At 39.9% G+C, this 27,873-nt stretch overlaps 1 protein-coding gene across 1 annotated transcript; it reads left to right on the forward strand.

The window, feature by feature from the left end:
* The first annotated feature begins 1,723 nt into the window (after positions 1–1,723).
* TSPAN3 (tetraspanin 3) lies at positions 1,724–26,430 on the forward strand. The gene is made up of 7 exons (XM_081229153.1): positions 1,724–1,985; positions 15,101–15,292; positions 15,543–15,617; positions 17,161–17,262; positions 18,615–18,767; positions 19,032–19,115; positions 25,521–26,430. The coding sequence occupies exons 1-7, from the start codon at positions 1,923–1,925 to the stop codon at positions 25,611–25,613; spliced, it is 762 nt and encodes a 253-aa protein (XP_081085279.1). The 5' UTR covers positions 1,724–1,922; the 3' UTR covers positions 25,614–26,430.
* Positions 26,431–27,873: the final 1,443 nt, after the last annotated feature.

Here is a 27,873-nt window from a genome sequence, read left to right on the forward strand (position 1 = left end):
TACTGAAGCCCGTGTGCCACAGCTACTGAAGCCTGTGTGCCTTGAGCCCGTGATCCGCGACAAGAGAAGCCAGCATAATGAGAAGCCCACACACCACAATGAAGAGTAGCCCCTGCTCGCCACAACTGGAGAAAGCCCGCATGCAGCAACAAAGACCCAATGCAACCAAAAAAAAAAGTATAAAAAATAAAAAACAAACTTAGATGTTGTTACGGGCCTGCTCAAAGCCTTGCAGTATCTTTCTGCTGCATATGGCTTACTAGGCCCTTGGTGATCTGGCCTTGCTCACTTCATTCTCTGCTCTCCACTGACCTCCTGCACATCAGGCTCTTTAATGTTCTTTTTCCTACTGGTCATGGTCCTGCTCAGGGCCCTTGTACTTGCTATTCCCACCTTTGGGCTATTCTTCCTCTAAATATTCACATGGCCTGCTCCCTCACTTCAGTTGGTTCTCCTCCAACGTCTTCTGTTCGGAGGACTTCTTTCATCACTCTCTATCCCGTTCCTCTGAATTATTTTCTATCACTACTCAATATCATGTCATAAACCTAACCTGCCTATTTGTTTGAGGTCTACCTCCTTTAACAGAATGTGAGCTCCATGGGGGCAAGGATTTGTCTTGCTCACTGTGAAATATCCACCACCTAGAACAGTGAGGCACAGAGGTGGTGCTCATTAATGAGTGAATAACTGGCTGCTGCTCCTGCTTGGTGCAAATCAGTAGGAGGCAGAGATGAAAAGGTATTGGTGAGAGTACCTGGGAAAGGTGATTAGCCAGGGAGATTTCAGGAGAATGAGATGATTAAGGACGAGCAAATGGGCATCTTTAAGGGCCAACTGAAGAGGGAGTGCAGGGTTGTAATGGCAGGTAAGACAGTAAACAGGCAGTTTCGTGTGTGGCTGAGAATGTGGTTTTCTGCCCTAGACCACCTAGTCTCTGTGTGGCTCTGGGTAAATTTGTTCATCTTTCTAAGCCTCAATTCCTCCACCCGTAAAATGAAGCTGATAACCATAATACCTTCACCTAAGGTTGTGATGGAGGTTAATTGAGCAAATGGCCCTAAAAAGTCTGGCATGGGGTAAGCTCTCAATAACTGTTCATTACTATGATCGATGCAAGATTGGGGGAAGAGTGTGAAATGCTGCAATGTAAAAAGATGTTTCTGTAATCTTTCTAAGTCTTGTTCCAAAATGCCTACCCAGGAATAGACTTCTGTGTTACCTTGCTCCCAACACACATCTACACGAAAATGTCTCATTGCCAACCCCCTCACCAGCCTTTTCTCCTTTCCAATGACTCTTCTGAGAGCTAGTCTAGCGCTTGGCACAATAAGTTCTCCATAAATATTTGTTGATGTTCACTGCACTTCTCCCAGACAATGCTTAGGTGTTACTTTGTCAGGAAAATTGTGATGTGGAGTGGGAGATTAATTAGTGTCTCCGACCTCCTTAGGGGAGAACGGGCTAGGTAGAAAGACAGCGTTCTCCGGACTCTGAATCACCTGTAAGCCTGGCATAGTAAACGCAGCTCAATAGGAGAGGACTGGGTTTGGTCCTCTGAAACTTCCCTAAGGAGCCGTCTGCATCCAAGGGCGGCCAGAGGCCAAGAAGGACGCTGAGCTTTCGTCTCCTTTAAGAGGCGTGGTCTCGCTGTAGCCACCACGGGAGTGATTGGCTGAAGCTGCCGGTTTGGGGGCAGGACTCGGTTGCCAGGGGGTGGCGCGGTGGCCCGGCGGAGACTGCGGCGGCTGCGCGGAGGAGCGAGGTGCTTGCTGGGCTAGGGGTGGGCGACGGCGCCGGGGGCTGCGGTGAACGCTTCGCAGGCCGTGCTGTTCCCAGAGGGGAGGCGCCTTCGCCATTGACGCCTCGCTCGGTGAGCGCGTCCCGCTCGCCGAGCAGGGCCCCAGCCGACCGCCGGCACCATGGGCCAGTGCGGCATCACCTCCTCCAAGACCGTGCTGGTGTTTCTCAACCTCATCTTCTGGGTGAGCGTGGCCGGCGGGCGGGAGAGGGCGGGGGGCTGGCGGTGCGGCCCGCAGGAGGCCTCGGCTGAAGCGCCTATGGGGCCCAGCGGGGACCCAGGCTGGGCCGGGGCTGGCGCTAAGGGAGCGAGGGGGCCCTGTGGTGGAGGCGCGAGGGGAGGGGGCCCGGCCCGGAAGGCTCCGGGCGTAGATGGCGGTGAGAGGAAGCCCTCGGGGGCTTCTTGCGGTCTCCGTGCTCGGGCCCGATGCCCCCGCCGACGAGCTCTGTGCCAGGGATCGGCGCCGAGAGGCCCCCCGGCCTCCCCCCTCCCCGGAGCAGCCTGCTGGACGGAGAGCTCTCATTGCAGATTCTTTCAGGACAGCAGGCTCGAAATAGGATATTCCCCAAAGGGTCGGGCTTCGCTTTCTTTGTCGGGGCCCGGAGCCCTGGCAGCTCCAGTGGCAGCCCCGAGGCGTGCGAGCAAACGGTGCAGAAGTGCGGGGACGCTACCGACTCAGGGGTGAGGGATTTTGCCTTAGAGCTTTTTGTGTATGCAGAACTGGTTGACTGGTTACCAGCCCAGAAAACGGAACGGTTTAAACTTGAGAAGCCAAATAATCCTGTAACCAAGAAAATTCGTCTGTTTGTTTGGTCCTGGGGATGGGTAGCCTGAGATTATAAACCTTGGTTAAATATGACTCGGATGTCACAAGATCTTGAAAGCGATGAGTTAGTTCACTTTCAATAAAGGGTGGCTTTCGAATTTTTTGGACACGCCCTCAAAGAAAGGGGTGTTTATAGCCCCTTCATCTTACTTCAGGTCCTTATCTCGCCAGGGACTTTTGTAATAACCTGTTATTCCTGTCAGTCTCTCCACCCTCTAGTTCATCTGGACCTTGCACCCGGATAAATCTTATTAAGCATTTCTTCCCTCACATCACTTTATTTCATTTAAAAAATAAACACCCGCCCACACCCCAAAAGCTTCAGCAGTAGATTAAGGTTCAACCTCCTCTTGGTATTGCAGGTGAAGTCCTCAGTCACCTTTCCTTCCTCATCATTGACCATGTCCTTAAACCCTTGCTGTCCTGGACACACTTCCCTATCCCCAGTCCCCAGGACACTTCTTGAACATTCCCACTTCCCATTACTTTTGTATGTCCCCATTCAACTCTTTCCCACAAACATACCTAAATTAGGAGGAATCCTTTCCTTCTCACAACACATTCTCCCCTCCCCCAACAAAGGAGGAAACTCTTCATATCCTGACTGCTGTAGCATAAAAGGATAATTACATATAATAAGACACTTACTACACACATGTATTGCCATAGAGTCTTTCAGGATATTTATGGTGTGATGGAAAGAATCCTGACTGGTAGGGCCGATAGTACTGTTCAGAATCACCCACGTGTCATTGATGTTTCCATGATTTCTTCTTTTCCAATTAGAGCAGTGTTTCTTCTACTTTAGTTTGACTTACAAGCCTTTTTAAAAGCTATAAGAGTTTCTAGGGCTCTCCAGATGAGAAACACTATTAGGTAAGAAGATTCTTAGGTATAGACTTAGCTTTGTAGCCTTTGCAGTTCCTTGTGATTTTTATGGGCATAACAATTTGATCTTGGAGAAGAGTCTGTGTACTGTCAGGTGAGTTCTAGGCTCTTCAAGCTCAGGGACTGGAATTGCTAATGAAACAAAATATTGGGAATGCAGGAGCCATTTTCTTTAAATAATTAAATTTTCATTTAAAATAGCAGTTAATTCAAAGGTTCATTAATCTTTGGAAACTATGTAAGTATAGGTACTATTGGCACTTAGTGAAGAAGGTTATGGTGAACTTCAGTTGTGCTTTTCATAGTGGCTTCTTGCCAAGACTGAAGTTAAACTGTGTGGTAAAAACACTCTTTATCTAGGTTAGTAGGATAATAAAACATTTGTGAGCTGTGATGAGGAAGTTAAGCAGACATGCAGGGAAAAAAACTGTGGCATACAGCAGGATTAGTGCAACATAACTAAGGAGGAAACAATATTAGATATGTCTCGCGCCAAAGTATTAGTTTAAGGACCAACTGTTGGTATCTGACGATGTTGGTAATCATAGCTAATATTTGAGTGCTTTTAGAACCCAGGCACTGTGCTAAGCACTTTACATGGAGTATCCTCATAACAACTCCATCTGGCAGGGAATATTGTGCTTCTTTTACAGATGAGGACATTAAAGTTTACTTAAAGGGGCACACGCAAGGTGGGGCAGAGCCAGCCTTCACACCCAGGTTGTCCTGTGCTCTAGAGCCGGTGGTGTTAGAGCAAAGTGGAATTTCAAAAGATTTGGAAAGGGGAAGGAACTCTTTAGGCTGTGTTAGACTCACTTGCTCTAAAACACTGATTTTAACCTTGTTTAGAACCTGCCCCAGCATTTAAACAACACTATTTAACTTGTCAGTTTAAAAAATTAGGTCATTATGAGGAAGTACATAAAACAGATGTTAACTTGTTCTTCCTGGGAATTTGTAATGCATTCTTCAGTTCTAATAAGTATATTCTTATATAGTGGCCCCTTCCTCCTTTTAATGCCTTAATCTATAAGTGGAAGAATAAGCATTCCCTACACAGAGCATCTCTAAAGTTTATCTAGGTTCCCTTGGGCAACTTCGGCAAAGTTGCCCAGGCTCTGTTGCACTGGCTCTTCGCTGTCAGGTGGTAATGACTGATTGTTGATAAGTGTTAAAGTTTAATTGCTTTGTCAACATCTTTAAACTACACCTCTCTATATCATGATATCCTGGTTCTGTTGGCAGCTTGTTCAAAGAGCTGTGATGTGCAAATAGATACGTACTTGAATAATCTGACAGCAAAAGCTGTTAATGTTGACGTGGTGTAGATTATTTTGGACAGTGCAGTCTAAGGAAGTTACTATGGAAAGGCACAGACAAAGGGGAAATAGTGGTTTCTAAAATCCTGAAGGTTGTCTTAGTGGAAATTGAGAGTGCCTCACCAAATTCCAAAATATTAGGGCCTATAGCATGAAAGGTAATTTTGGACTAGTGAAGGGATGTACAACTTGGATCTCTTTGTTTTTTATGGAGTGGCATAGCTTTAAATGTAAGTGTATTAGTTCTAGACCCATGATAATTTTTGGAAGACAAGAGTGTTTGAGTTACATGACTAAATTTTGAAGGCTATTGGAACAGTCATTAACCTCTTCTCTAAACTACATTTTTGCACCAAGGTCAGACAAGAGTCTTAATTCAGTGGGTCATTTGATCTGACCCAGGAGGCCTCATCTAAAACAAGTTTAAATCAGTACTTCATAATTTCAGGTTTTTATTCTGGCAAGTTAATTGAGTACTTAATGAAGACCCACGTTATACAAATTACCTTTACTTTTTCTACCCTGTGAGAAAAACCAATTGGCTAGTATTTATTTTGCTCATATGTGTCTTAGGCATTATAGGGACTACAAGAGAAAGCTTTGTCCATGCTTGCTGAATTTATAGTCTGGCACATCTGCTTAGGGTGTTGTTTTTCATCAGTATGAAAGGCCATAGTAACGCTAACACAGCTGTGGAGTGAGAAATACCACAAGGTTAAACACCTTTCAAATGCTTTTGGAAACAACTTTGGAATGTGGCACCTTCACTAATCATCATTCACTCATCTGAAATACCCTTTACATACAAATCATATTTAAAAGCCTTATATAAGCATTAAAATTTACCTTATCTTAAAAAAAAGTTTCATATTACCCTTCCCTCTGTGAATACATATAATTAAGGAAAACTGCTTTGTTAAACAAATACAACACGAATGTTTAAATACCTACTTTGTGCTTATATTACTGATAGAATGGTGGAAAAATGAATATCTCTGTTCTTACAGAATTTTTTTTTTTTTTTGGTGGAGCAAGGCAATTAAAAATAAGCAACGAAGGGCTTCCCTGGTGGCGCAGTGGTTGAGAGTCCGCCTGCCGATGCACGGGACACGGGTTCGTGTCCCGCTCCGGGAAGATCCCACATGCCGCGGAGCGGCTGGGCCCGTGAGCCATGGCCGCTGAGCCTGCGCGTCTGGAGCCTGTGCTCCGCAACGGGAGAGGCCACGACCGTGAGAGGCCCGCGTACCGCAAAAAAAAAAAAAAAAAAAAAAAAAAAGCAAGGAAAATATCAGATAGTGATGTGTTCTGCAGAGACTTAGAGCAGGGTGATGTGATTGAGTGATTGGGTGGCTGCTTTAGGCAAAGAGGTCTCTTCTCCAAGGAGATGAAATTTAATCTGGAATATGTGAAGGAGCAGATTTTGGGGTGATTTGGAGGAGATGGGGGACATTTAAGACAAGGAACAGCCTACAGGCCCTAAGGCAAGAATATACTTGCTGTGTTCACATTACCAAAAGAAAGCTTAACTATACCTTCATGCTTTTGTTTAAAAGATAAAAATTCATAATGAAATATTTCAAGGAAGACTTCTTCTTCACAAATCTCCAGATACATATTTTGTGTTTTCTAGCACATCTTGCACATTTGAGTTGAGAATATGATACTTTTAAACCGGAACCTTCATCGAACATCCTGGAATTTGTTTCTCCACCTTCTGTATTCCTATCATCATGAGTGACTGCTCTGACAAAGAATGTGTCATTGGAACACACCTTCAGCTAACAGATTTCTTTTTTCATAGTTATTTTTCAGTTCACTAGAAGAAAAGCAAGTTCTGGTATATATTAGGAGACCTGTTTCTTAACTTTGACAGTTAAGAAAATGAATATTTCCACTCTTACTACATTCTAAGTCAGCTGTCCACCATCCAAGTGCCTTGTGGCTCTGAGTAATCATTAACTGGAAGAGCGCATCGCACTGGGAACTTAGTCAGGAAAGCTCTCTTTAGTTGGCGGTTTAAGGAAGAGGTTGTTTATTAGCTCTTTAGGATATTTATCATGCTTTGAAATATTTTAATGAATTTTATTCCATAAGATCCAACTTAGGTTAGGATTTTTGCAGAAATTTTATTCTATAAAATTTATACTTGCATCAAACAAGTATATTCTGAGAATCATTCACTTAGTAAATACTTGTTGAATATCTGTGCTTTACATGTTTCTGAGAAATGCAAAAAGGTACAGTTCCTGCTTTCTGACAGCTTATAGGAAGAGGGGTCAGGCAGGCAAAATCATTTAATATTCTATTGAATTTAATTTCTAGCTGCTCCTCCCCCTCCCCCTTCCCCTTATACTCACGGAGAGTCTCAAGTCTTCCTTTAAAAATGTCATCTCTTTCCTCCTTCCCCCTCCTTAATAGTTTTGTAGAGTCAGTAGATGAGAACAATTATTTGCATTGATGTATTTGTTCTTGATTTACTAAAAGGGAATCTATGGTAAATGCTGACGTACTGTATTTTACATTGTTGCTGCTACTGATTAAACACGTAACCCAAGCAAGGACAAACTCTACTATTATAAAGCTTAAGGACCTCAGGCTCCAGTAGTAATAACTGACTCTTTTTACAGTTAGAGTAGGGTGTGAGGACAGAGGGTCTCAAAGAAAAATGCATGTTTAAATTACGTGCTTCTCAGATGACCCCTGGAGCCCTGCAATCTGAAAATATTTAATTTCCATGCTGTTAAAATAATTTGGCTGTGGCAGTTGCAGATCTCCAATTTCATTGCAACCTGAACGTTTGGGGTCTTTCAACTCGTGGATATAAATTGGATTAAATAGAACAACTTTGTTAAGCTAGATGAACAATGATTATAAAAAACCAAATACAGAAACAGTGAAAATAGGACAAAATTGAGGAACATGACCTTTGGAATATCATCGGAATAATATTGGTTTAAAGGATTAAAATACTTTTTCTTTAAGAATAACGGCAATAATGATGGTGATATTGATAATGATGGCAGAAGTGGCTTACTGTCAAAATTTTACCCCTCCAAGTAGGGTTTGTTTGTTTGTTTGTTTGTTTCTTGTCTCCTTAATAGGTGACATTTATGGGGGGAAAAAAAGATGTGTACTGAAAGGATCAGAATTGTGTTAGATAGTCAGAAAACATCTAAAGATGAGTCAAAGCCAGGCAGACCCAAGAAAAGTGATAAACAGGGAAGATTGGCAGAAGTGCCTAAAATATTTGGGATTGAAGAGATACCAGTTTTATGTTGGTGGTTAAGGACAGATCTAAGAATTCGTTTGTGAAAGAACAACAAAGTCTCAATTTCAGATATAATTTTAAATATTTACTTTTATGATTATGCAAATAATATATTTGCTTTTTAAAGAAGACACTAAAAAGTATTTTAAACTAACGTTACCATGATTCCACCACTCAGAGACAACCAGTATTAACATTTTGATGTTTTTTTTCCTTTTTTTAATGTCTGCATGTAAGTGTGTTTTTCCCCTAACACACCACAAACATATTACTAAATTATGCTTTAACATATTTAAGGGCTATAATGCAAATATACCTCTGGATGCTAGGGTTTTTTCTTTTGTTTTCGCTATTATAATTTTGTTATAATCTTAAAACATTTTGATGAACATACCTTATACAAATCTTTGTTTCCATCTGACTTATTTTCTTAAGAATAGACTCCTAGAAGTGCACTTAGTAGGTACAGAAGTATAAATGCTGAGGCTAATAATGTGTTGCCAGATAGCTCTCCAGAAAGATTATTCTTTATTATTCTATACTTCCGTGGGCTCTTCTCTCTGTACCCTTACATATCTTTGAATACTGCTTGCCTATATTATTGACCAATTTGTTAGGTTGAAAATGATATATTTTAATAGATTCAGAAATTCTTGGTTAGAGTAGATTTAATCTCTGAAAGAGGATTTGAAATCTTTGGGATAGTTTTTTTTCTTGAGTGATAAGAGAGTAAATGAAATATGTAGGCATTGGACTTGGTAAGAGTAATTATATTTAATGATATGAAGTATTTCGTCAGAGTAAGTCAGAATTGAAACAAATAGGATTGACTAGAGAATATTACGGTAAGTAGAATGCTGAAAGATTTGAGGTGATTTTAAGACACTTGTAATGGCACGAGGAGGGTGGAGTTTGGAAAAGCTTTCAGAAATGCACTGCATAGAATTACCAATGGGTTCTTTGTAGGAGAGAAGCGAGGTACATGAAAAACTAATATGACCGTACAGGAGACTCTGAATTAAATGTTAAGAGATAGGTACATAAGATGGATTTCTGCTGCTGTTTTTCCCCTCTCTACTTTTTGAAATCTGCATTCTTATGAAGTCTAGAATACATGGTGGTTTTTGCCAGGCCTTTCTACTCTTTCTCCCAACATTCCAGTCGCTTCTGCTTTACCAATTGATTGTTGGAAGCTAAAATCACACTGAAGGAGTAGTTCTTGCAGGCAACAAGAATTTGTGAGACACTGTGCTTTTTGGCTGGATGACTTCAGACGGTCCCCTCATCCTTACACTATCCTGATTCTTTCCCTTCTACAAATGAATCCATGACTCCTGTATACCACTGCAAGAAAATCACTCCTGTTCTTCTTTGCTTTATCTTCACCCATATGCTCTGTGGGATGTGGGATGCACCTTCACGTTTCTAAATTTCCATATAGATGCACTTTTCACAACAGAGGTGTTTTACCTCCTGGCTTGTAACAAGGCTGTTTTGTTTTTAATGTTCACTGATTCCAGTGGCAAGTTTCACTGTGGTTGATGTGCTCCCTTTCATTTCATATTCCTTCTTCCTTAGAAAAGTAAAGAATTTAGGAGTTTTGTGGATTTTAGCATTTCATCATCTTTCACAGAGGATTTCAAAAGTACAAAAACAAAACAATTAGTTTCTAAAACCAAAACACTGGTTTCTAAACTGTAGAAAAATCAATCTTACATAACATTGAAATTTCTTATTTTAAAGGGGCTTCACATTTGTATGTGTTGAATATGTAGTGGAAGGGTAAAAGGATAAAGTGAAGTGTCATACTTCTGGAACTCATACTTCTAAAGTTTTCTGACAGGTAGCTTTATTTCTGCAGGAACAGCTTGGGGTTGCAAAAGCACTGGCTTTCCTAAAGTTTTAAAATTTTGTGACTTAATTTAGAACATGAGTTTATTAAAAGGTAAGGAAGAATGGTTTTCAAAAAATTCTTTTTTCTGTAGTTTCAGCTCTCAGCCTTTCCCTTAAATTTCCCTTCACTTATTTGTAAAAAGGATGAGTATTTTTAGTATACTGTCCTGGCACAAATCCTCCTTATAGGCTCAGATTTTCTCAGCGGTGACTAATGCAGTTCAGCTGCTTCCAAGTTCTACATTTCATTCCCTCTCCTGCTGCATCTCCTCTTCCCCCCCTGCAGCTGGTTTGTTGGCAAAGCCCAGATCCTTTGATAGATCTCAATCCCAGCATTACCCTTCAGAAGGATTTAACCCTGCTTACCTTTTAGGCTTTCTAATAGCCACAACTCCTATATCAAAAATCTGCATGACTACAAAGTCCCTAGTTAGGAATTACTTATAACCTTCTTCCGTTTACCATATAAGCTCTACCTATGTTTTTCATACTGATGGTTGGATGTCATTAAAGCAGTTGTTTATTGCTGTTTTTAGGTCTTCAGCTGTTGTTGGGACACCTTCTCTGTATTTTCAAAGTAACTGATGTCATTTCATAAATTGTTTATTATACAACTTTAAGCACTATGTATACATGCCGTTAAAAGAAGAAATCTTTGAAGTTACCTTCAATTTAGGAGACAGTCTCTATCAGTAATTTGATTTATATAGTTTCATATCAGCAATCGGTGCAGTTTCTGCTTTGGTGTGTGCAACTGCTAAGTTGCTTCCCACTGTATGTTGTCAAAACAGAAGCGTTATGTTTTCAACTCTGCTGTGTGATTTGGATGTTGACTAGTTTGCAGCCTGGGAAAAGAAACTGCTTTCAAGTCTATTAGAAAAGAACAGGCGGCTTTACAAATGGCATTTCCTCCTAGCCTTCCATTGCATTCGTTATCTGCATGGGTGGAGGATGGTTGCACTGGAAGCATTTCACTTGGCCCACTCCCAGGCAGCACCAAGTGTGAGCCTTATAGGGATCTCTTTAGGTTGAAAACTCATCATTTCATGTTTAAAATGCAGACGGTTCTTTACTTTCCCATGCTTCAGATTAATTGTGGAGTACATATATCTTCCAGTTTTATCCCGTTTTTATTCAAATTTATGTGGTCTTAAATTTCATTTACTAGCAGCTCAAAGATGGAATTCATTTTAATTCAAGCCATTTAAGAAATGAAGATTGCCTATTAGAGTAAGAAAAGCTAAGAGTCCAAAGGATAGAGAGATGACTAATGAAGACAAACTGGACAGAATTTGATTGCTTCATATTTAGTATTCTTCTAATTCTGTTTGGGGACTAAAAGCATTTACTGTAACAAAATGTGTATGTGTATACACGTGTGTTTGTATATCACACATATGTAGTCAAGAAAAAGTAATGTTTGGTAAGAGTGTTAAGTATTCCATGTACTTCTATAGTTAATGCACCCAGACTATTAAGCTGTTTCTCCTCTCTCCCCTCTCCTATGCCTTCCATCATCTCATAATAATATGTCACCAAAGTAAGTATGTCAGTGAACTGAGGGCCTTTGAACAGGTACAGTTGCTGTAGGTGAAGCATTTATAAACTAATGTATTCCAGATGTCATGGCCATCAGGAATTCAGTAAGCTGGATTAAGTTGCCAAATCTTATTTGAATGGTGGACTAAAAACTATAAGCATTGGACTGAAGAGAAACAAAGCAAATTCAAACCAAAGCTTTATGATTGAGATAGGAGGGCAATTTCAAGGGACTGGATGAAATGAATTGTACTCAATGAATTTTGATGCATACCTTCTATGTGCCAGGCACTGTTCTAGGTGCTGGGTGGTGGTACAGGGCTGAAAGACTGACAGGCAAAGTTTGTGCCCTAATGGCATGCTGAGACATATATAGTTATAATTGCAGCAGTTGTAATAAATACTCTGTTAGAGCTGTGTAGGGGGTGGTATGTGACCAAGTGCACCTAATCCAACCTGAAATGGGTGAGAATGGCTTCCAAGAGGAAGAGGTGATATTTAAACTGCATTTTAATGGGTGACAAGGAGTTCCCAGGCAGATGAAGAGAGGGCATTCCAGAGAGAACAGCAGAGGTAAAGAAGTAAGAGGATATGTGGTACATTTGGAAATAACAGCTTTCTGTTGTTCAGGGTACATGAGAGGTAATGGAGTCTGAGCCTGAAAAGCAGGGAGGAACAGCTTAGTTTATCAGGGGCCTTATTTGCCTCATCTTGATTTTAAACATGTTAATGCCTTGATCTGTTTTATATTTTTAACAAAAATAACTGATCATATAAAGAACATATAACTAAGGGACAGGGAGGGTCAGCAAATAAGGTTTAGGGTGAACAATGGTAAGGCCCACATTAAGACAGAAGCACTGCAGAGGGTTGAAGAGAAGTTACGGTATTCAGGTAGTGGGTTTTTTTTGTTTGTTTGTTTGTTTGCAGTACGCGGGCCTCTCACTGCCGTGTCCTCTCCCGTTGCGGAGCACAGGCTCTGGACGCGCAGGCTCAGCGGCCGTGGCTCACGGGCCCAGCCTCTCCGCGGCATGTGGGATCCTCCCAGACCGGGGCACGAACCTGTGTCCCCTGCATCGGCAGGCAGACTCTCAACCACTGTGCCACCAGGGAAGCCCTCAGGTAGTGTTTTGAAAGTAAATCTGAAGGAGTTTGGTGATTGATGGGATGTAGAGGTAGGACAAAGAAAGAAAATAGAGTAACTCTCAGGCATTTGACTAGAAAAAAATGACTGTCTTGTGCCATTTGCTCTGAAATACAGAATATGTGGGAAGGTTTAATGGAGTGGGCAGGAAGGCAGAGAGGGTTTGAGGTAAGTTGAGGGCAAGGTGTCTGTGGGGCTTTCAGATGGGGATGTGTAGTCCTGAGATGATGGCTTAGGTAGAGAGCTGCAGTGGCTGGTGAAGCCATGGCTAGTATAGCCCAAGGAGAGCCTACAAAATAAGAACTATTTAAACAGGGCCGAAGGTAAAACCCTGGAGATCACTAACATTTGTCTGGTAAAGAAGAGTCCATGAAGAGACTGAGAGAGCAAGCAGTGAGAGAAATAGGAAGAAAGCCAGCAGTGGGGCCTCTTGAAAGCCAGAGGAGAGTTTTAAAAGAATATGGTTTTTTGGACTTACCGGGTGGCACAGTGGTTAAGAATCTGCCTGCTAATGCAGGGGATACGGGTTCGAGCCCTGGTCTGGGAAGATCCCACGTGCTGCTGAGCAGCTAAGCCCGTGTGCCACAACTACTGAGCCTGCGCTCTAGGGCCCACAGGGCACAACTACTGAGCCCGCGAGCCGCAACTACTGAAGTCCGCGCACCTAGAGCCCGTGCTCCGCAACAAGAGAAGCCACCGCAATGAGAAGCCTGCGCACCGCAACGAAGAGTAGCCCCTGCTCGCTGCAACTAGAGAAAGCCCACGCGCAGCAACAAAGACCCAAAGCAGCCAAAAATAAATAAAATAAAATAAGTAAAACATTTTAGGGCTTCCCTAGTGGCGCAGTGGTTGAGAGTCTGCCTGCTGATGCAGGGGACACAGGTTTGTGCCCCAGTCCGGGAAGATCCCATGTGCCACAGAGCGGCTGGGCCCATGAGCCATGGCTGCTGAGCCTGTGCGTCCGCAGCCTGTGCTCCGCAACGGGAGAGGTCACAACAGTGAGAGGCCCGCGTGCCACAAAAAAAAAAAAAAAAATTTTTTTAAAAAGCTTTAAAAAAAAGAATATGGTTTTTTAAATTGCCTCCATTATTCTAGTCGTGTCTTCTCTTTTTAAAAGTTCATTATTATTTTTTAAAAAAATCAACTTACTTTCTCAACTTTCCATAAATGGGGTCTTTTTCTTCCAGATCTGAATGATTCTATTGGCCTGGTATATGAAAATATACTGATGATGTCCAAGCTTACAGGGTCCCACAGACTTAAGAAATAAACTGAGTTTCCAGGTTGAGAGGAGATAACGATATTTCCAGTATCATTGTGAAGGCTCTTTTCTAGTTTGAAGATTAATGATTTATGTGTTAAAATTTTGAAGAATGGTGAAATAATTCTTTTCATGTGAATGTCTCAAAGTGCTCTATAAATGGTAATTCATTTAAACCAAATGTTTTAACACTTAACCTCACACTGTATTTGCTCATTCACATAAAAGCAAGCAGCATTGGGCTGTCAGTGTTGTGCTGGTACACAATGATAGCAAAATTGACAATGATAAGAGGAAAATGTATGTAAAACTCTGTAACTGGAGCATTGTGTCTGGAGCAGCAGCTGTTCCATGACGTTCTGCATTCACTTTCCCTTTAGGTGCTCTAAAACCTTGTTACTCAAAGTGTAGTTCAAGAATCAGCAGCATCAGCAGCATCTGGGAGCTAGTTGGAAATGCAGAATCTCAGGCCCCACCCTCAGACCTACTGAATCAGTCTGCAGTTTAATAAGATCTTCAGGTGATTCCTATTCATGTAGTTTGAGAAACACTAAAGAATAAATAGACCTGAAGGGTTTGTACAGTTCTTTAGTAATGTAGCCCTCTAGCTATGAAAATGGTAAATTTCATAGTCTCAACTAGGACAGCAAATGTTTTAGATATGGGTATCATGGTTATTAGTTGCTATTGTATTTTCTTTCCCCAAGTCATTAGATGGAGATTATAAATGCAGATTCTGGAGTCAGATTGCCTGGGTTCAAATCCTGCCTTTGCCACTTGTACCCGATTTCCCCATTTGTTGGGGGCAGTCCCCACCTCCACACTGACCCTTATCGGACATGTAATTGAGCTACAGAAGCCCTTTGGGATGTGTGTGTGTTTTCATTCTTGTCATCAGTCTTACTTACTGGATTCATGGTTTCTTGGTCCTAGATGAACCAGCAGTTATCGAAAAGTAGATGGAGCTTGGAAAACTTTACAACTTTAGTAAGGAAATGCTCTTACTAATGAATAATTTTCAGCTTCACAGAAAAAACGTCTACAAAGAGATTTAAAAGTGGTGGAAAATCTCATTGAGTTATAACATGCTAAGAAATAGTGGGGATTTTTACCAGCAGGGGTGGGAGAATTTTACCAGTGCTCTGACCTTGTTTTTTACAGGGAGCAGCTGGCATTTTATGCTATGTGGGAGCCTATGTCTTCATCACTTACGACGACTATGACCACTTCTTTGAAGATGTGTACACTCTCATCCCTGCCGTGGTGATCATAGCTGTAGGAGCCCTGCTCTTCATTATTGGGCTAATTGGCTGCTGTGCCACAATCCGGGAAAGCCGCTGTGGACTTGCCACGGTAAGTTAGCTCTTCACGGATCGAATGTGTCGTAAAAGTATGTGGGAATATTCATTTGTGTTACTTACTTGAATTTGAGCATGAAACTCCATTTTCTCTTTGACTCTCTTTATAATTGGAACAGAATTAGCACTTGTCTTAAACTTCTAGCAGTTATCTCAGATAATTGCTTTTTATCAAGAGAGTATTTAGAGTTATTTTTTCATTTGTATTTAATTTTTGACAATGTTTCCTTACATTTTCCTTACAGTTTGTCATCATCCTACTCTTGGTTTTTGTCACAGAAGTTGTTGTAGTGGTTTTGGGATATGTTTACAGAGCAAAGGTATGTTGTCTACTGGAATGTATATGTTTTAAAAGGTGGCTGCTTAAGTGTTTCAAGTGAAATAGAACAAACTCATTTTGAGAGTAAACATTTTCTTTTGCCTGACTTCAGTTAAGCCACTGCTTTGAAAATGTAAGGATAATTAGAAATTATGTGTCAGGACTTCTAGTCTCATTTAATATAGCAAAGTGTTAATTCTACCACTGTCCTAGTTTGTAGGTAGTTTTCTTTAAATGACCATAGGATGATCTGCAAATGAATAGTTGGTCAGCTGAGAGCTTTGTTCAAATTTCTTCAGCCTATAGATTCCCTATATAGATTCCCAGATTTCTGTTTAGAAGAACTAAACTGAGGATTTCATTTTCCATTGCCTCTTTTAAAAAAAAAATGCGTTGGTCCTGGACATAGAAAAAGGTGATTGGGAGCTGTAATCCTGGAACTTGTTCCTGAGGAAAAAGGGGTCCTACCAACTCAAACACTAAGGCAACTATTGCCAGCCACTCCCTTCTTGCCCCTCTTTCCTCTTTTCTGGTCATTTCTTCTTCTTTTCTTTCCCCTTTCCTTTCTGTTTTGCCTGCTTTTGCTTTCCATCTACAGTACCATTTAAGGCTAAACAGGCTGTTTTAAATTAATTTGGGGATAACTATAGAGCTGTTATAAAGGCATAGTAGGGTTATTCTCATAGTAGGGTTATTCTCTTATGATTTTGAGTCAAAGGCATGATATCCCAATTTAATATTCAACCGTTGCTACATAAGGTACCAGACAACTATGCCAAAAAAAGAATGCAGTGGATTATACCCCTACCTATGATCTGGTTGTCAATTTTATAGTCTTACCACATCACTGATAAAATTACCAAATAGGTCTAATCGTCTTAGAAGGGTAAGGAGAATCTGGTACAAGCAAACTTTATTAAATGACACTTTAGTTGCCGCTTGGCAATACATTATGAAGATTTTATTTCCTGTCTTCTCATTCACATACATTGAACTGCAGCTCTTCATAAGGTGCCACTTCTAAGGACTGATTTTTTTTTTTAACCTGCTGATTACTTTTACATATTTGCCCAAGTCTAATTAAACGTTAAATAAGTAAAATGGAAATAATGTTGGTATTTGTCCCAAAAGTATCTTGTGGGGGCTTTTTAAGTTGTTTAATTTTTACCTCCTTTAGGAAAGGAAAATGAGTAGGTCTTCTGAGAACCCACTGAAAACTTACTTGAAAAAGAAGGTGGTCTGTTTATAAGTTAGGACACCTATCTCAAGGCTCAACTGCTTTCTCCCTCTTGAATAAATTGGTAGCCTGCCATCTTGCACACAATCTTCTCTGTGATTACTTTTAATCTGTGTGATATAATATGTCTAAAGTTTTACCTGAATCTACATGGAGGCAGGAAGGGAGAAAACTTTTTTCTTACAAGAAATTCACAGAAATATCTTGCCACTTTGCACACATGCCATTAGGGCATTTTAGCTGGAGCCTTGACTAATGTTAATTTTACCAGTATTTTTGAGGGACTGAATTCTTTGTTTTGATTCAGGTGGAAAATGAGGTTGATCGCAGCATTCAGAAAGTATATAAGACCTACAATGGAACCAACCCTGATGCTGCTAGCCGGGCTATTGATTATGTACAGAGACAGGTGAGTCATTCTGAGGCTAATTTGTTTTTGAGGACCAATCACTGTTGAGCAAACATTAAACTTAACTCTGTTACTATGTAAATTAGCAGTATACATTTACAGCCATGGTTAGCTTCATGATGAGTCCAATAATCTTTTTTTTCCAAATGCAGCTACACATGAGTTGTCAAACTAAATGATCAATGCTATTTTTTTAATATATATTTATTTTTTTGGCTGTCTTGGGTCTTTGTTGCTGTGCACGGGCTTTCTCTAGTTGCAGCGAGCAGGGGCTACTCTTCCTTGAGGAGCACGGCTTCTCATTGAGGTGGCTTCTCTTATTGCGGAGCACGTGCTCTAGGCACTCGGGCTTCAGTAGTCGTGGCACGTGGGCTCAGTAGTTGTGGCTCACAGGCTTTAGAGCGCAGGCTCAGTAGTTGTGGCGCACAGGCTTAGTTGCTCTGCGGCATGTGGGATCTTCCTGGACCAGGGCTCGAACCCGTGTCCCCTGCATTGGCAGGCGGATTCTTAACCACTGCGCCACCAGGGAAGTCCAAGTCCGATAATCTTACCCTCACCCTTGAAAAGTTTTTTTTCCCACCATTACCTAGTCATAGCCAGATAAGAAGCATCTGATTTTCCCTTAAAAATAATTAGCTAAAGAGGTGATAATGGAAGAGAGGTACGTGTCACAGGAAAGTTCAGCATCCAGATGGACTTTAGAGGAGGTGAGAAGTCTTCATATACCTTGAGAAAGCAAGACCAGAAAGGTTAACAGACAAAACCATTAAAAAAAAATTATTGTAGACAATTTGAAACATACCTGAAGGTAGAGAATCATACAGTAGATCTTTGTATCCACAAACCCACCTCAAAATTGTCAGCTTTTTGTCAATCTTATTTCATCTATTACTCCCACATATTGTTTGCTAGATTAACTTAAAGTAAATCCCAGACATTTCAGACAAAATATTTTAAATACTTTGTCATTGGAAATAATATTTAACTCAGGATTAGATATTTAACAGGCAAAGTGTAAAGATTTTTCTTAGCTGTAAACTACCCCTTGTGGGCAATATGATTTCTCAAATGGAGGTTCTAGAGCCACTAATTACATGTGGCTATTTAAATTAAAATTAAAAATTCAGTTCCTTAGTCACACTAGCCACATTTTAATTGCCCAATAGCCCCATGTGGCTAGGTGCTACCATACCGAGCATACAGACACAGAACATTTCTGTCATTGCAGAAAGTTCTGTTGGACATCACTGGTCTAAAAGTAGCTTAAAGCTCTTCAGTGCATAGAACTCTAAAGTTCAGCACAGGGGTATGTGTTCTTTGACGAGTAATATCTCTTTTCTCTTCTCTGTTAGCTGCATTGTTGTGGAATTCACAACTATTCAGACTGGGAAAATACAGACTGGTTCAAAGAAACCAAAAACCAGAGTGTCCCTCTTAGCTGTTGCAGAGAGACCGCCAGCAGCTGTAATGGCAGTCTGGCCCACCCCTCTGACCTCTATGCCGAGGTAAGTTCAGTTTCTTGGCCAACACTTGAATCTAGCCTGGTAGCTTTTTTTCTTGGTGAACTATCTGTACCTGGAACTTCTTTTCTACCTTCTTTTATTTGTCTTTAATGCCATTTAATTTTAATATAAATTATTTTCAAATGCATTATCTTATTTCCCTCTTTTAGTTTCTGTCATTTCCATTTCTGCCAGTGAGTAGTAATATGTGACCTTGCAGCTTTCACTTTTTAAAAAGACTGATGAGGATGACTTTGGGTGTTTCAGGGGTGTGAGGCTCTAGTTGTGAAGAAGCTACAAGAAATCATGATGCATGTTATCTGGGCAGCACTGGCATTTGCAGCTATTCAGGTAAGCACGGCTAGCCAAGGAGTTTTCAGAGTGTACTGATTCTCTGATGTCAACCCTGAATGGTTTTAATCACTAAGTGCAGTTAATCTTTGTGTATATAGATAACTTGGAAGTGATTGAGGTACCAGACACCAGTTTCCAGCATCTTCCATTTCCTGTCTCTAGACATAGACCCAGAATGGTCCCAGAAACCAGAGATCTGGATGGGGGAACCATGTGCGAGGGGACTCCTTATCTTATTTTCTTGACTTGATTAGTGAGTGACCTGTTCAAAATACAAACTGTTGTCATAATGTATTTTTGGGAGGTACTTCAATAGAACTTCACAGAATTAAAAAAAATCAAACTGCTGTATTTTAGCTTGGAAATGGAAAGTTTTATTTTAATCTTTTTAAAATTTCTCCTTCCATTTCTTGCTTTTCTGTCGTCAAGGGTTTTATACGTTCATATACATAAATCAAGACTAGTGGCACTACACTAGTCTCTTACAGTAACAGGAGCAATTTTATCACTTTACAGGAAAGACCTTTAATTAAAAACTGAGGTTCTAACCTCCCTTGTATTTGTGGACTTAGTTTTTTTAGAAGGACTGTCATCAAGAAGTCTGTTACACCACTTGGCATATTTGGAAATGTACCATGTCTTTCTGGTAGCTGAGGGGACTTGTCCCAGCTCCTACCAGTGAAAACAGTCTTTTTCCCCCTTAATAAGAGCTTGTACAAAGTAGCTGGTAATTGTTTTAATTACCTGTCACTTTATCAAAAAAACCGCATACACATCCTTTATCCCTCATACCCACATAAAAAACAAGTAAGAAAGGTGGCTATTTTTCTGCCCAGTATAATCTACATTCCTAGTTTCTTGGGTATATACATTATATCTTAGGGATTCTGTTAGAGGAATATTACAACTATTTGAAAATGATTGAAAATCCTTTGCATCAGATCTAGTTCTCAGAGTGTTCTTTAGTGTTCTTTTAGTATGTTCTTGAAACATGCTTCAGGTCTAGAGAATCTACTTTAAGAAAGTTTTGATATCATTTAGTTGTTAGAAAAACCAACATAATTGCTAGTTTATATTTAAGTTGCTTGGCTTGTCTGCTCTCTGTATATTTGAACAGAAACTAGTGTATTGAACAGGAAGTGCCTTATAAAATGGCAAAAGGGTGAATGTTTACTTTGCTGATATTCAAAGAGCTCTGAAATGATTCATTAAAAAGCCCAGCTCTATTTGCTATGGTCGCTGCCCTTCTAAGCGTTTACTTTGTGGCTCAGCATAGCAGTAATCTGTTGGTCAGCAGGGGTGTACCTCATATTTTCTTTGTGTAAACACATTCATTTAGCTAAAAATAATGAAACGTGAGGGAGGTCTCTTTTCCCAAGTGAAATCCTGATCTGTGCATTTTTAATGATTTTATGTGTGGTAATAAAGCTGCATGTATTACGGTGCAGCAAAAAAAGCTTTAGAACTGTATGGTGCTTTTGATCATGAAATGTGCAACATGTATATAGAAGACTGATGAAAATCAACACTTTAGATATGTCCCTCATCTAGTTAAGCTTATTAACCAGTCAGATATTTCTTCATTAAATATTTTTTAGTGGGGGCTAATAAATATTCTAACTAGTCTCTTAAGTATGCCTTCTCATATGCATTTTATACTTAAATCACCCTGACTTAAATAATGGCTGATAAAGCTTTGATCTTTTCAGTTCAGCAAAACTAAGTCAGGGATTCAGAGCTTTTACAGTCTCAAAACCTAGTGGTTTTGTAAATTTAAAAACTGGTTTTAAAGGGAAAAACATCCATTTGAAATAAAATAATTTTCTACTTTTTTTAAGAGTACCTATAAATGTTTAAACTTTTGATATTCAAAATCTGATGTAGATTGGTGCCATGTGTGTGGAAAACCTGAATGAAGGCAGAAACAACTCAAAGAGCAGGGAGCTTTTATGCTTGTATACTTACCCTGATAGAGAAAGAGCTAGAAGGATGCTTGGAGATTCTCCAGTCCCTGGTTTTAAAGGCCATGAAAATGAGGGAGAGCAAGGATAGCATGATTTACGACCATCACTAAAGCTTGAACCCCGTCTCCATGTGTACTCTGCCTCCAATTACAAATTGAAGAATTAAGATTCTCAGAAGATTGAATTCCTAAATTCTGTTATGAAATCTGACAGCAAATTGACACTTAAGCTGGTTAGAATACACAATGTATTAGCATTGAAAAATGATTAGCACTTTTCTTCAGGTTCTAAAGTGGGGTAGCTCTAAGAGCTATCACAGGAAATTCAATTTTAAAGAATGGGAAAGATTGATTGATTTTTGGTAGTGTTGTGAGTATCAAAAATATTTAAGCGTTGTCTCCTTTGATTTTGAGTGTGATTTGTGGTACTATTAAGCTACATTTCATTGATGTTCTAAGGCATAAAGGTGAATTTAAGAAGAAATTTTCTCATAAACTTAATTTACCAGTAAAAGCCTCTTGTTTGAGTTTTGGTCATCTGTGGGCCAGTCTAGCCCACCACCTCTTTTTGTGTGAGCACCACACATTTTATGTATTGTCCATGACTGCTTTTGTGTTATGGTGACAGAGTTGAATAGTTGCAGCAGAGACCAATTTTGTCTCTTGGTTCACAAAGCCTAAGATATTTACTGTATTGCCCTTTATGAAACATCAGCCCAGCCTTGCTCTAGTCTTGTTAAGTGGTCTAGGTTTGGGTAGGACCAAAATTACCAAGAAAGAAAAACCTGAAAGCTATAAGAGAATGAGATTTTAAAAATTTTGCTACACCCATTATACTGTTAGTTTCTTAATGAGCAAGATATTTCACTTCTTTGAGAGTCACCAGCCTCTTAAATGAACAAATGATCAGCTATAAATTTTATATTTCAACAGTCTGGTGATAATAATAAAATCTAGGTTTTGATTTGGCAAGCTCTTAAGTGTCAGCTGTGGGTAAGGCTCTCTGCAAAGGCAGTATGGGGAAAATGGGAATTGTCAGTCTTTTGAGTCTCACAACGTTGGCATGTCCTTAAGATGGAATGATCGAAAGCAAAATTTCACAGAGAACTGGTTCCCAAGGCCTTGTTGCTTTTTTCTGGTCTGTATGCCAAGTGTGAAGGAGGTTGAGATTGTTATTTCCTTCCTGCCTCTTCTGACTTCTATTTTAATTCATTAAAATGAGTTAAAATACATAAATGAATAGCACTTCAGATTGGGCCCCCAGATAGTTAAAATCGAGTGGCTTGATTCTGACAGTCATTTTAAAAAAGTATTTCAAGTAATTCTTCCTTAAAAACTTAAAACCAAAGCTTGGGAAGCTAATTCTTGAGTGGCTAAGATTTTTTTTTTTAATTTTGGGGAAATTAATCTTAATTGTTAACTTCTTGAAATTTTCTTAATTGAAAAACCCATTTGATAAAATTTTCTTCAAAGATACAAATTTAGTAAGAGGTAAGCCTCCCTCTCAAGTCTTGACCCCAGTTCTCGAGTCCCCCCTTGCAGAGGCAACCACTGTTCGCAGTTTCCTGTATATCCTTCCAGAAGTAGTTTGTGGTTAGACAAGCACATAAATATTTTTTATGCAAATAGAAGCTTATAGGATGCAATTTTCTACCTTTTTTTCTTAAGATAATTGTATGCAACCTCCAGTTTTGAGAAACAATGCAGACAGAATCCTGTATGCCTTGCTCAGTTTCCTTTAGTGGTTGACATTTTGCAAAACTATTACATATCACAACCAGGATATTGGCCTTGATACAATCCACTGATTTTTTTTAGATTTCTCATTTCTATGTGTGTATTCAATTCTGTACAACTTTATGACCTGTTTGGTTCTTGTATCCATCACCATAGTCAAAATACTGAACAGTTGCAACACTACAAGTGTCTGCCTGATACTCTTAATTGCACCCACCTCTGTCCTATGCCCCCTCCCCCATACCCTGGTAACCACTAATCCTCCATATCTAAAATTTTATCATTTCAAAAGTATCATAAAAGGTACAAAAGGTTACATATGATATATGATATGTAACCTTTTGTACCTTCTTAAAAACAAATTAATATGCTACTGTGGCAATATAGTATTCTATTTTTTGGACATACTTCATATCTTATCTGCATTAATGGGCACTTACGGAAGTGTTGCTATTACAGAAATGCAAGTAGTGAATATCCTCTGTATATATGGGCAAAGTCTGTAGCAAAAAATTTGTAGTCATGAAATTGAGGGGTCAGAGAATATGGATGACTTTTTGATCGGTATTTCTAAATTTTTCTCAGAAAAGGGTGTTTTCAGTGTGCGGTTCTAATTACCTTGTATAAAATACCTACTTCCCCATAATGCCACCTACCTAGTGTATCATAGAGCATTTTAGTCCTTGGCAGTTTTTTTAATCACCACTTGCCTATGTATTTACTAATCATTTTTTGCAGTTGCTGGGTGTTATATTTGGACTAAGTGTAGATTAGTTCTCATGATGTGACTACTACAGGGGAAAGTTTCGTTGCAAGAAATCACAGTGGAGCTAAAATATTTGTGTGATATTTTAAAATCTGTTTTTGGAAAATTTCAATAATTGATGAGATTTTAGTATAGCAAAGCTTTGGAAATGGACCTGTAATACTTAGTGATGAGGTTTGCACTATAAGAAGTTATTGTGTAGAGCTTAATGTTTTTTTTCTTAAATTGTAGTATTTAATGTTCTTAAACAGACTCATTTCCAAGCATGAGTAGGGTTTTATCAAGTTTATTTAATTGTTTTTAAATCAGTACAAGTTGATTTAATTGAAATTAAAGTCAGGAAAAAAAAGGATACTTATATCAGACCCCATTTTGAGAATGCTGACTCCTTCGTTAGAAGTTAACCAACTGAAAGGAATGTGAGGAAGTGGGGATGGGAAGAGATCTTTTCCCCAAGCTAATCAGTAACTTCAGAGCTTAGCATTTTTATTGCTCAATTTAACATTGCCTGGGAACATAATTGTGTTTGATCTTATAACTGTTCTAAGAATGTTTTGCTGTACAGTGAATGGAAATGTATTTCTTTAGGAATTAGATACTAAACATGTCTAGAATTGGCTTAAGATATTTAGTAAGCTTTCAACAATATCCACTTTTAAAATGTCTTTAAATGTGCTTTATACAAGTAAGCACTCAGCAAATATTGATATAATGAAACTGATGAATTCAAGCAGCAAGTATATATCCTGAATGGGTAGAATAGAGGCTAATAAATAAGGGCAGAAATTGGAGAGTGTGACTTTATCATGGAGAATTCAGTTTGAGGACATCCTTTTTCTCTGTACATGTGTCTTATTAGTAATCTTCCACTTCAGACTTTTGAGAGTCTTGTTTATGGATCGGGTACACTTTGTTGAAATTAGATTGACCCCATATGTACAGAGGGCCCTGCCTTTTAAAAATCAAATAACTGAGACCTTTCACTGTCTATGAAAAGTTAGAGCAGCAAATTAATTTATTTAGCTCTTTAGTACCTGTTTATATTTTGTAAGAAGCCAGGTCAAGAATTCTAGAATCGTTTCTCTTTAATCCAGCTTAATCCTCTCGTTTATCCAAAATAACATGGCACTACTATTCCTGTTTGCTACCACAGAAGGATTAGGCCTTATTAAAATAAAATGATGAAGGAAGAGTGACCTTTAAAAAGTAATATGTATATAATACCACAGAGCCAAACCTAGATTTCAAAAATAGTAAATAATTGTGGAACAAAAACCTTTGAACTATACTTTTTAGTATCAGGATTGGTTTTCCCCCATAGGGCTTTTGGGCTGCTCATGTATTGGGCTTTTCACTTTGTGGTTTGTTATAAAGTTTATCTCCCTCAAATCCAGATGCTTAAAAACACCACTATTAAATTTGCTCAGCATACATAGTCTTGATCATTCCGCTCCCTAGACCTTTGCTGTTCAGTATTGTAGCCACTAGCCACATATATCTAAATTTAAATTAATTTTAATAAAATAAAAATTGCAACTCCTTAGTTGCGCTAGTTACATTTCAAGTGCTCAGTAGCCACACGTGGCTAGTGGCTGCCATGTTTGACAGCTCAGTATAGACTGTTTGCATCATTGCAGAAAGTTCTTTCATACAGCACTGCTCTAGATTGAGATGGGAATGGCACTAGGAGAGACTTGATTCTCTGCTGGCTTCGCAGATTGTTCTTAGGTGTGAAGCAGAGAAGCTAAAACTTGGTACTTAGTTCCTTAAAAGATAATGTATTCATTTGAAATTGCTTCTGTTACTGTTAGTGCTTTTTTGATGATTTGAGATCTTTGAACTTAGAAACAGTTCCACTGCCAACAAAGAAATACGCACTTGCTGTAAGAGGGTTTTCAGCCTTTTTTTTTTTCCCATTGTTGTTTTCTTCCCACAGCTGCTGGGCATGCTGTGTGCCTGCATCGTATTGTGCAGAAGGAGTAGAGATCCTGCTTATGAGCTGCTCATCACCGGTGGAACCTATGCATAGTAGAAAACTCAAACCTGAGCTTTTTTAGTCTTGTTCTGATTTGGAAGGTGAATTGAGCAGGTCCACTGCTATTGGCCTCCTGAGTTCATTTAGTTAAAGCACACGTACACAGGTGTCGGACAGAGCAGTTTGGCTCTTCACGTGTCCACCTCCTTACCTACCCACCTGTGAGTTTCTTTTCCCCTGTTCTAGCTGACTCTCCATGTCCGTAAGTGTTTAAGTACGGTGATAAATGTTCTAATCTCAGAACCATTTGCAAGTTGCGTAGTGTGGTAGAATTAAAGGCGGACATGAGCCTACTTCTGTTACCTCCAAGCAGTAATGGGACTGCTGCTGAAGTATCACCGGGTCCTTTCAGTCTTCACAATGGAGAACTCTTGGCCAAAGGTTTCTGGGGGGAGGGGGAGACAGTCAGCTGTCTGGTTAAAGTTAATACCAGATGGTGCCCCTCATCAGTGTCCTTTTAAAAAATATATACTATAGTTCAGTAAGATAGCAACTGTACAAAATGGATAAAATAGATTTTAGAATCATACAGCGTGTATCTTGATTCATCTTCAAAATCAGACTGATCTTTGAAACTAGCGGTTTTTAATCAAAGCTGGCTTTATAGGAGGAGTGTAATGTATGCACTACTGTTTTAAAACAATTAGTGTGAGTGTGTGTGTGTGTTTTTTTGTATGATTGAGCCCATTCATCGTAAGTCTAAACTCGTTAGAAATAATGTACCCATGTAGACTAGCAAAATAGTATGTAGATGTGATCTCAGTTGTAAATAGAAAAATCTAATTCAATAAACTCTGTATCACCCCCTCAACATGTAGTTTTTAATTATTTGGAGATACTTCAGTTCCAGAGCAGCAGTATGTTTTAAATGTTGGTGCTATCTGCAGTTCATTATGCTTTGCGTGTGTTTTAATTATATCTGTTGCTAAATTCTAAAGGCCTTGATATTCAAAAAACTACAGATGCTTTTCAGTCCAGTATATCCTACAAATATGGAGCACCTACTGTGTGCATGGCATTGGGGATACAGTGATGGTGCTGTCCTCTTCAAGGAATGTGGAATGCTAGTATCATAGACACATACAGAAGCAGATAATTTCCATACAGTTCAGTGATTGTAGTGGTAAAAGAATGGGAGCCCAAAGGAGGTGCCTGGAGAGGTCAGAGGCAACTTCCTGGAGGAGAGGCCCAAGCCCAGAGGCTGAATAGGCTTTGTGGGAGAGGGTACACAGGAATGTGAAATGGGACGGAGTGTGCAGGGAGCTACAAGTAACTCATTGTGCCTGGGGCTTAAAATAAAACGAAAAGAAGTTAAATTGGCAAAGCCCAGGTCCTCTAGGGTCTTACATGACATCCTGTGGAAGTCAGATTTTGAAGGTAGAAGCAGCCATGTGTGAACATGGTAGTGGTGCAGGCGGACCTGTCATAGGCGTCCCTGTAGCTGTGGGGATGGGCTAAAGGGGCCGTGTGAGGCCTCAGTGAGGTGGATGTAGTAGTTAGGAGAGAGCTCGAGGGCTCTTTGGAGTGGGGCCCTGTTGGTGGAGGTGGTGTGGGGCGTGGACTCGGGAGGAATCAGGAGTCACAGAGGATGGCAGAATTTGATCATTGATTGACCATGGGGCAGAGAGAAGGGAGAGGAAGGAAGGAGTCTAGGATGAGTCCCAGGTTTCTGGCTCAGTCAACTGGGGAAACAGAATTGTTGCAGAGATATGGAGCCAGTAAGGACCACATCTAGGGACATGAGTTCATGTTCAGTTTTGGATCCATCAATTTTGAGATGCCTAAATATTGTGCAAATCTGTCCTGCCTGAAAATGGAGATGATGTGAGAAAGGAGAGGAGTAAAAACTAACTTCTGTTCACAAAGTGGAAGTTAACCAAAACATGCCTGATTTTAGAGAACTGTAGGAGATTTGCTATGTTCTCTTGACCCATCACATCTCTTGTTCCTACCCATTGCACGTTGGGCAAGAATGTTTTGCTTGTCTTTGTAGCCTTTGACTACCATCTTCCCCATTCCCCAGTCCTGTCTCTCCTCAGCCTTGCTTCCAGTTTTCCATATGTACCATTCTATGGCTACCCTATCAGAGGTTGGAGCTGAGGTGAGCAATAGCTGGACTGTGATGTTGGTTGCCCTCAGCTCTTTCTGCATTGAACTACCTAGCTGAGCCTCCACAGTAGGAAAATGCTTTGGGAAAACATGCCAATTGGTAATGCACTCCTTGAACTTGCCCAAGAGACTAATTCCACACCAC

This window comes from Mesoplodon bidens (genome assembly GCF_964165515.1).
Source record: "Mesoplodon bidens genome assembly, chromosome: 3".
Classification (NCBI taxonomy): domain Eukaryota; kingdom Metazoa; phylum Chordata; class Mammalia; order Artiodactyla; family Ziphiidae; genus Mesoplodon; species Mesoplodon bidens.

What these genes read in the sequence shown, in the direction of transcription:
- TSPAN3 (XM_081229153.1), top strand. Translation starts at nt 1,923, where the DNA reads ATGGGCCAGTGCGGCATCACCTCCTCCAAGACCGTGCTGGTGTTTCTC. An exon ending in GATATGTTTACAGAGCAAAG is followed by an intron (nt 15,618 to 17,160) that starts GTATGTTGTCTA and finishes GTTTTGATTCAG; the next exon opens with GTGGAAAATGAGGTTGATCG. An exon ending in TGGCATTTGCAGCTATTCAG is followed by an intron (nt 19,116 to 25,520) that starts GTAAGCACGGCT and finishes TTCTTCCCACAG; the next exon opens with CTGCTGGGCATGCTGTGTGC.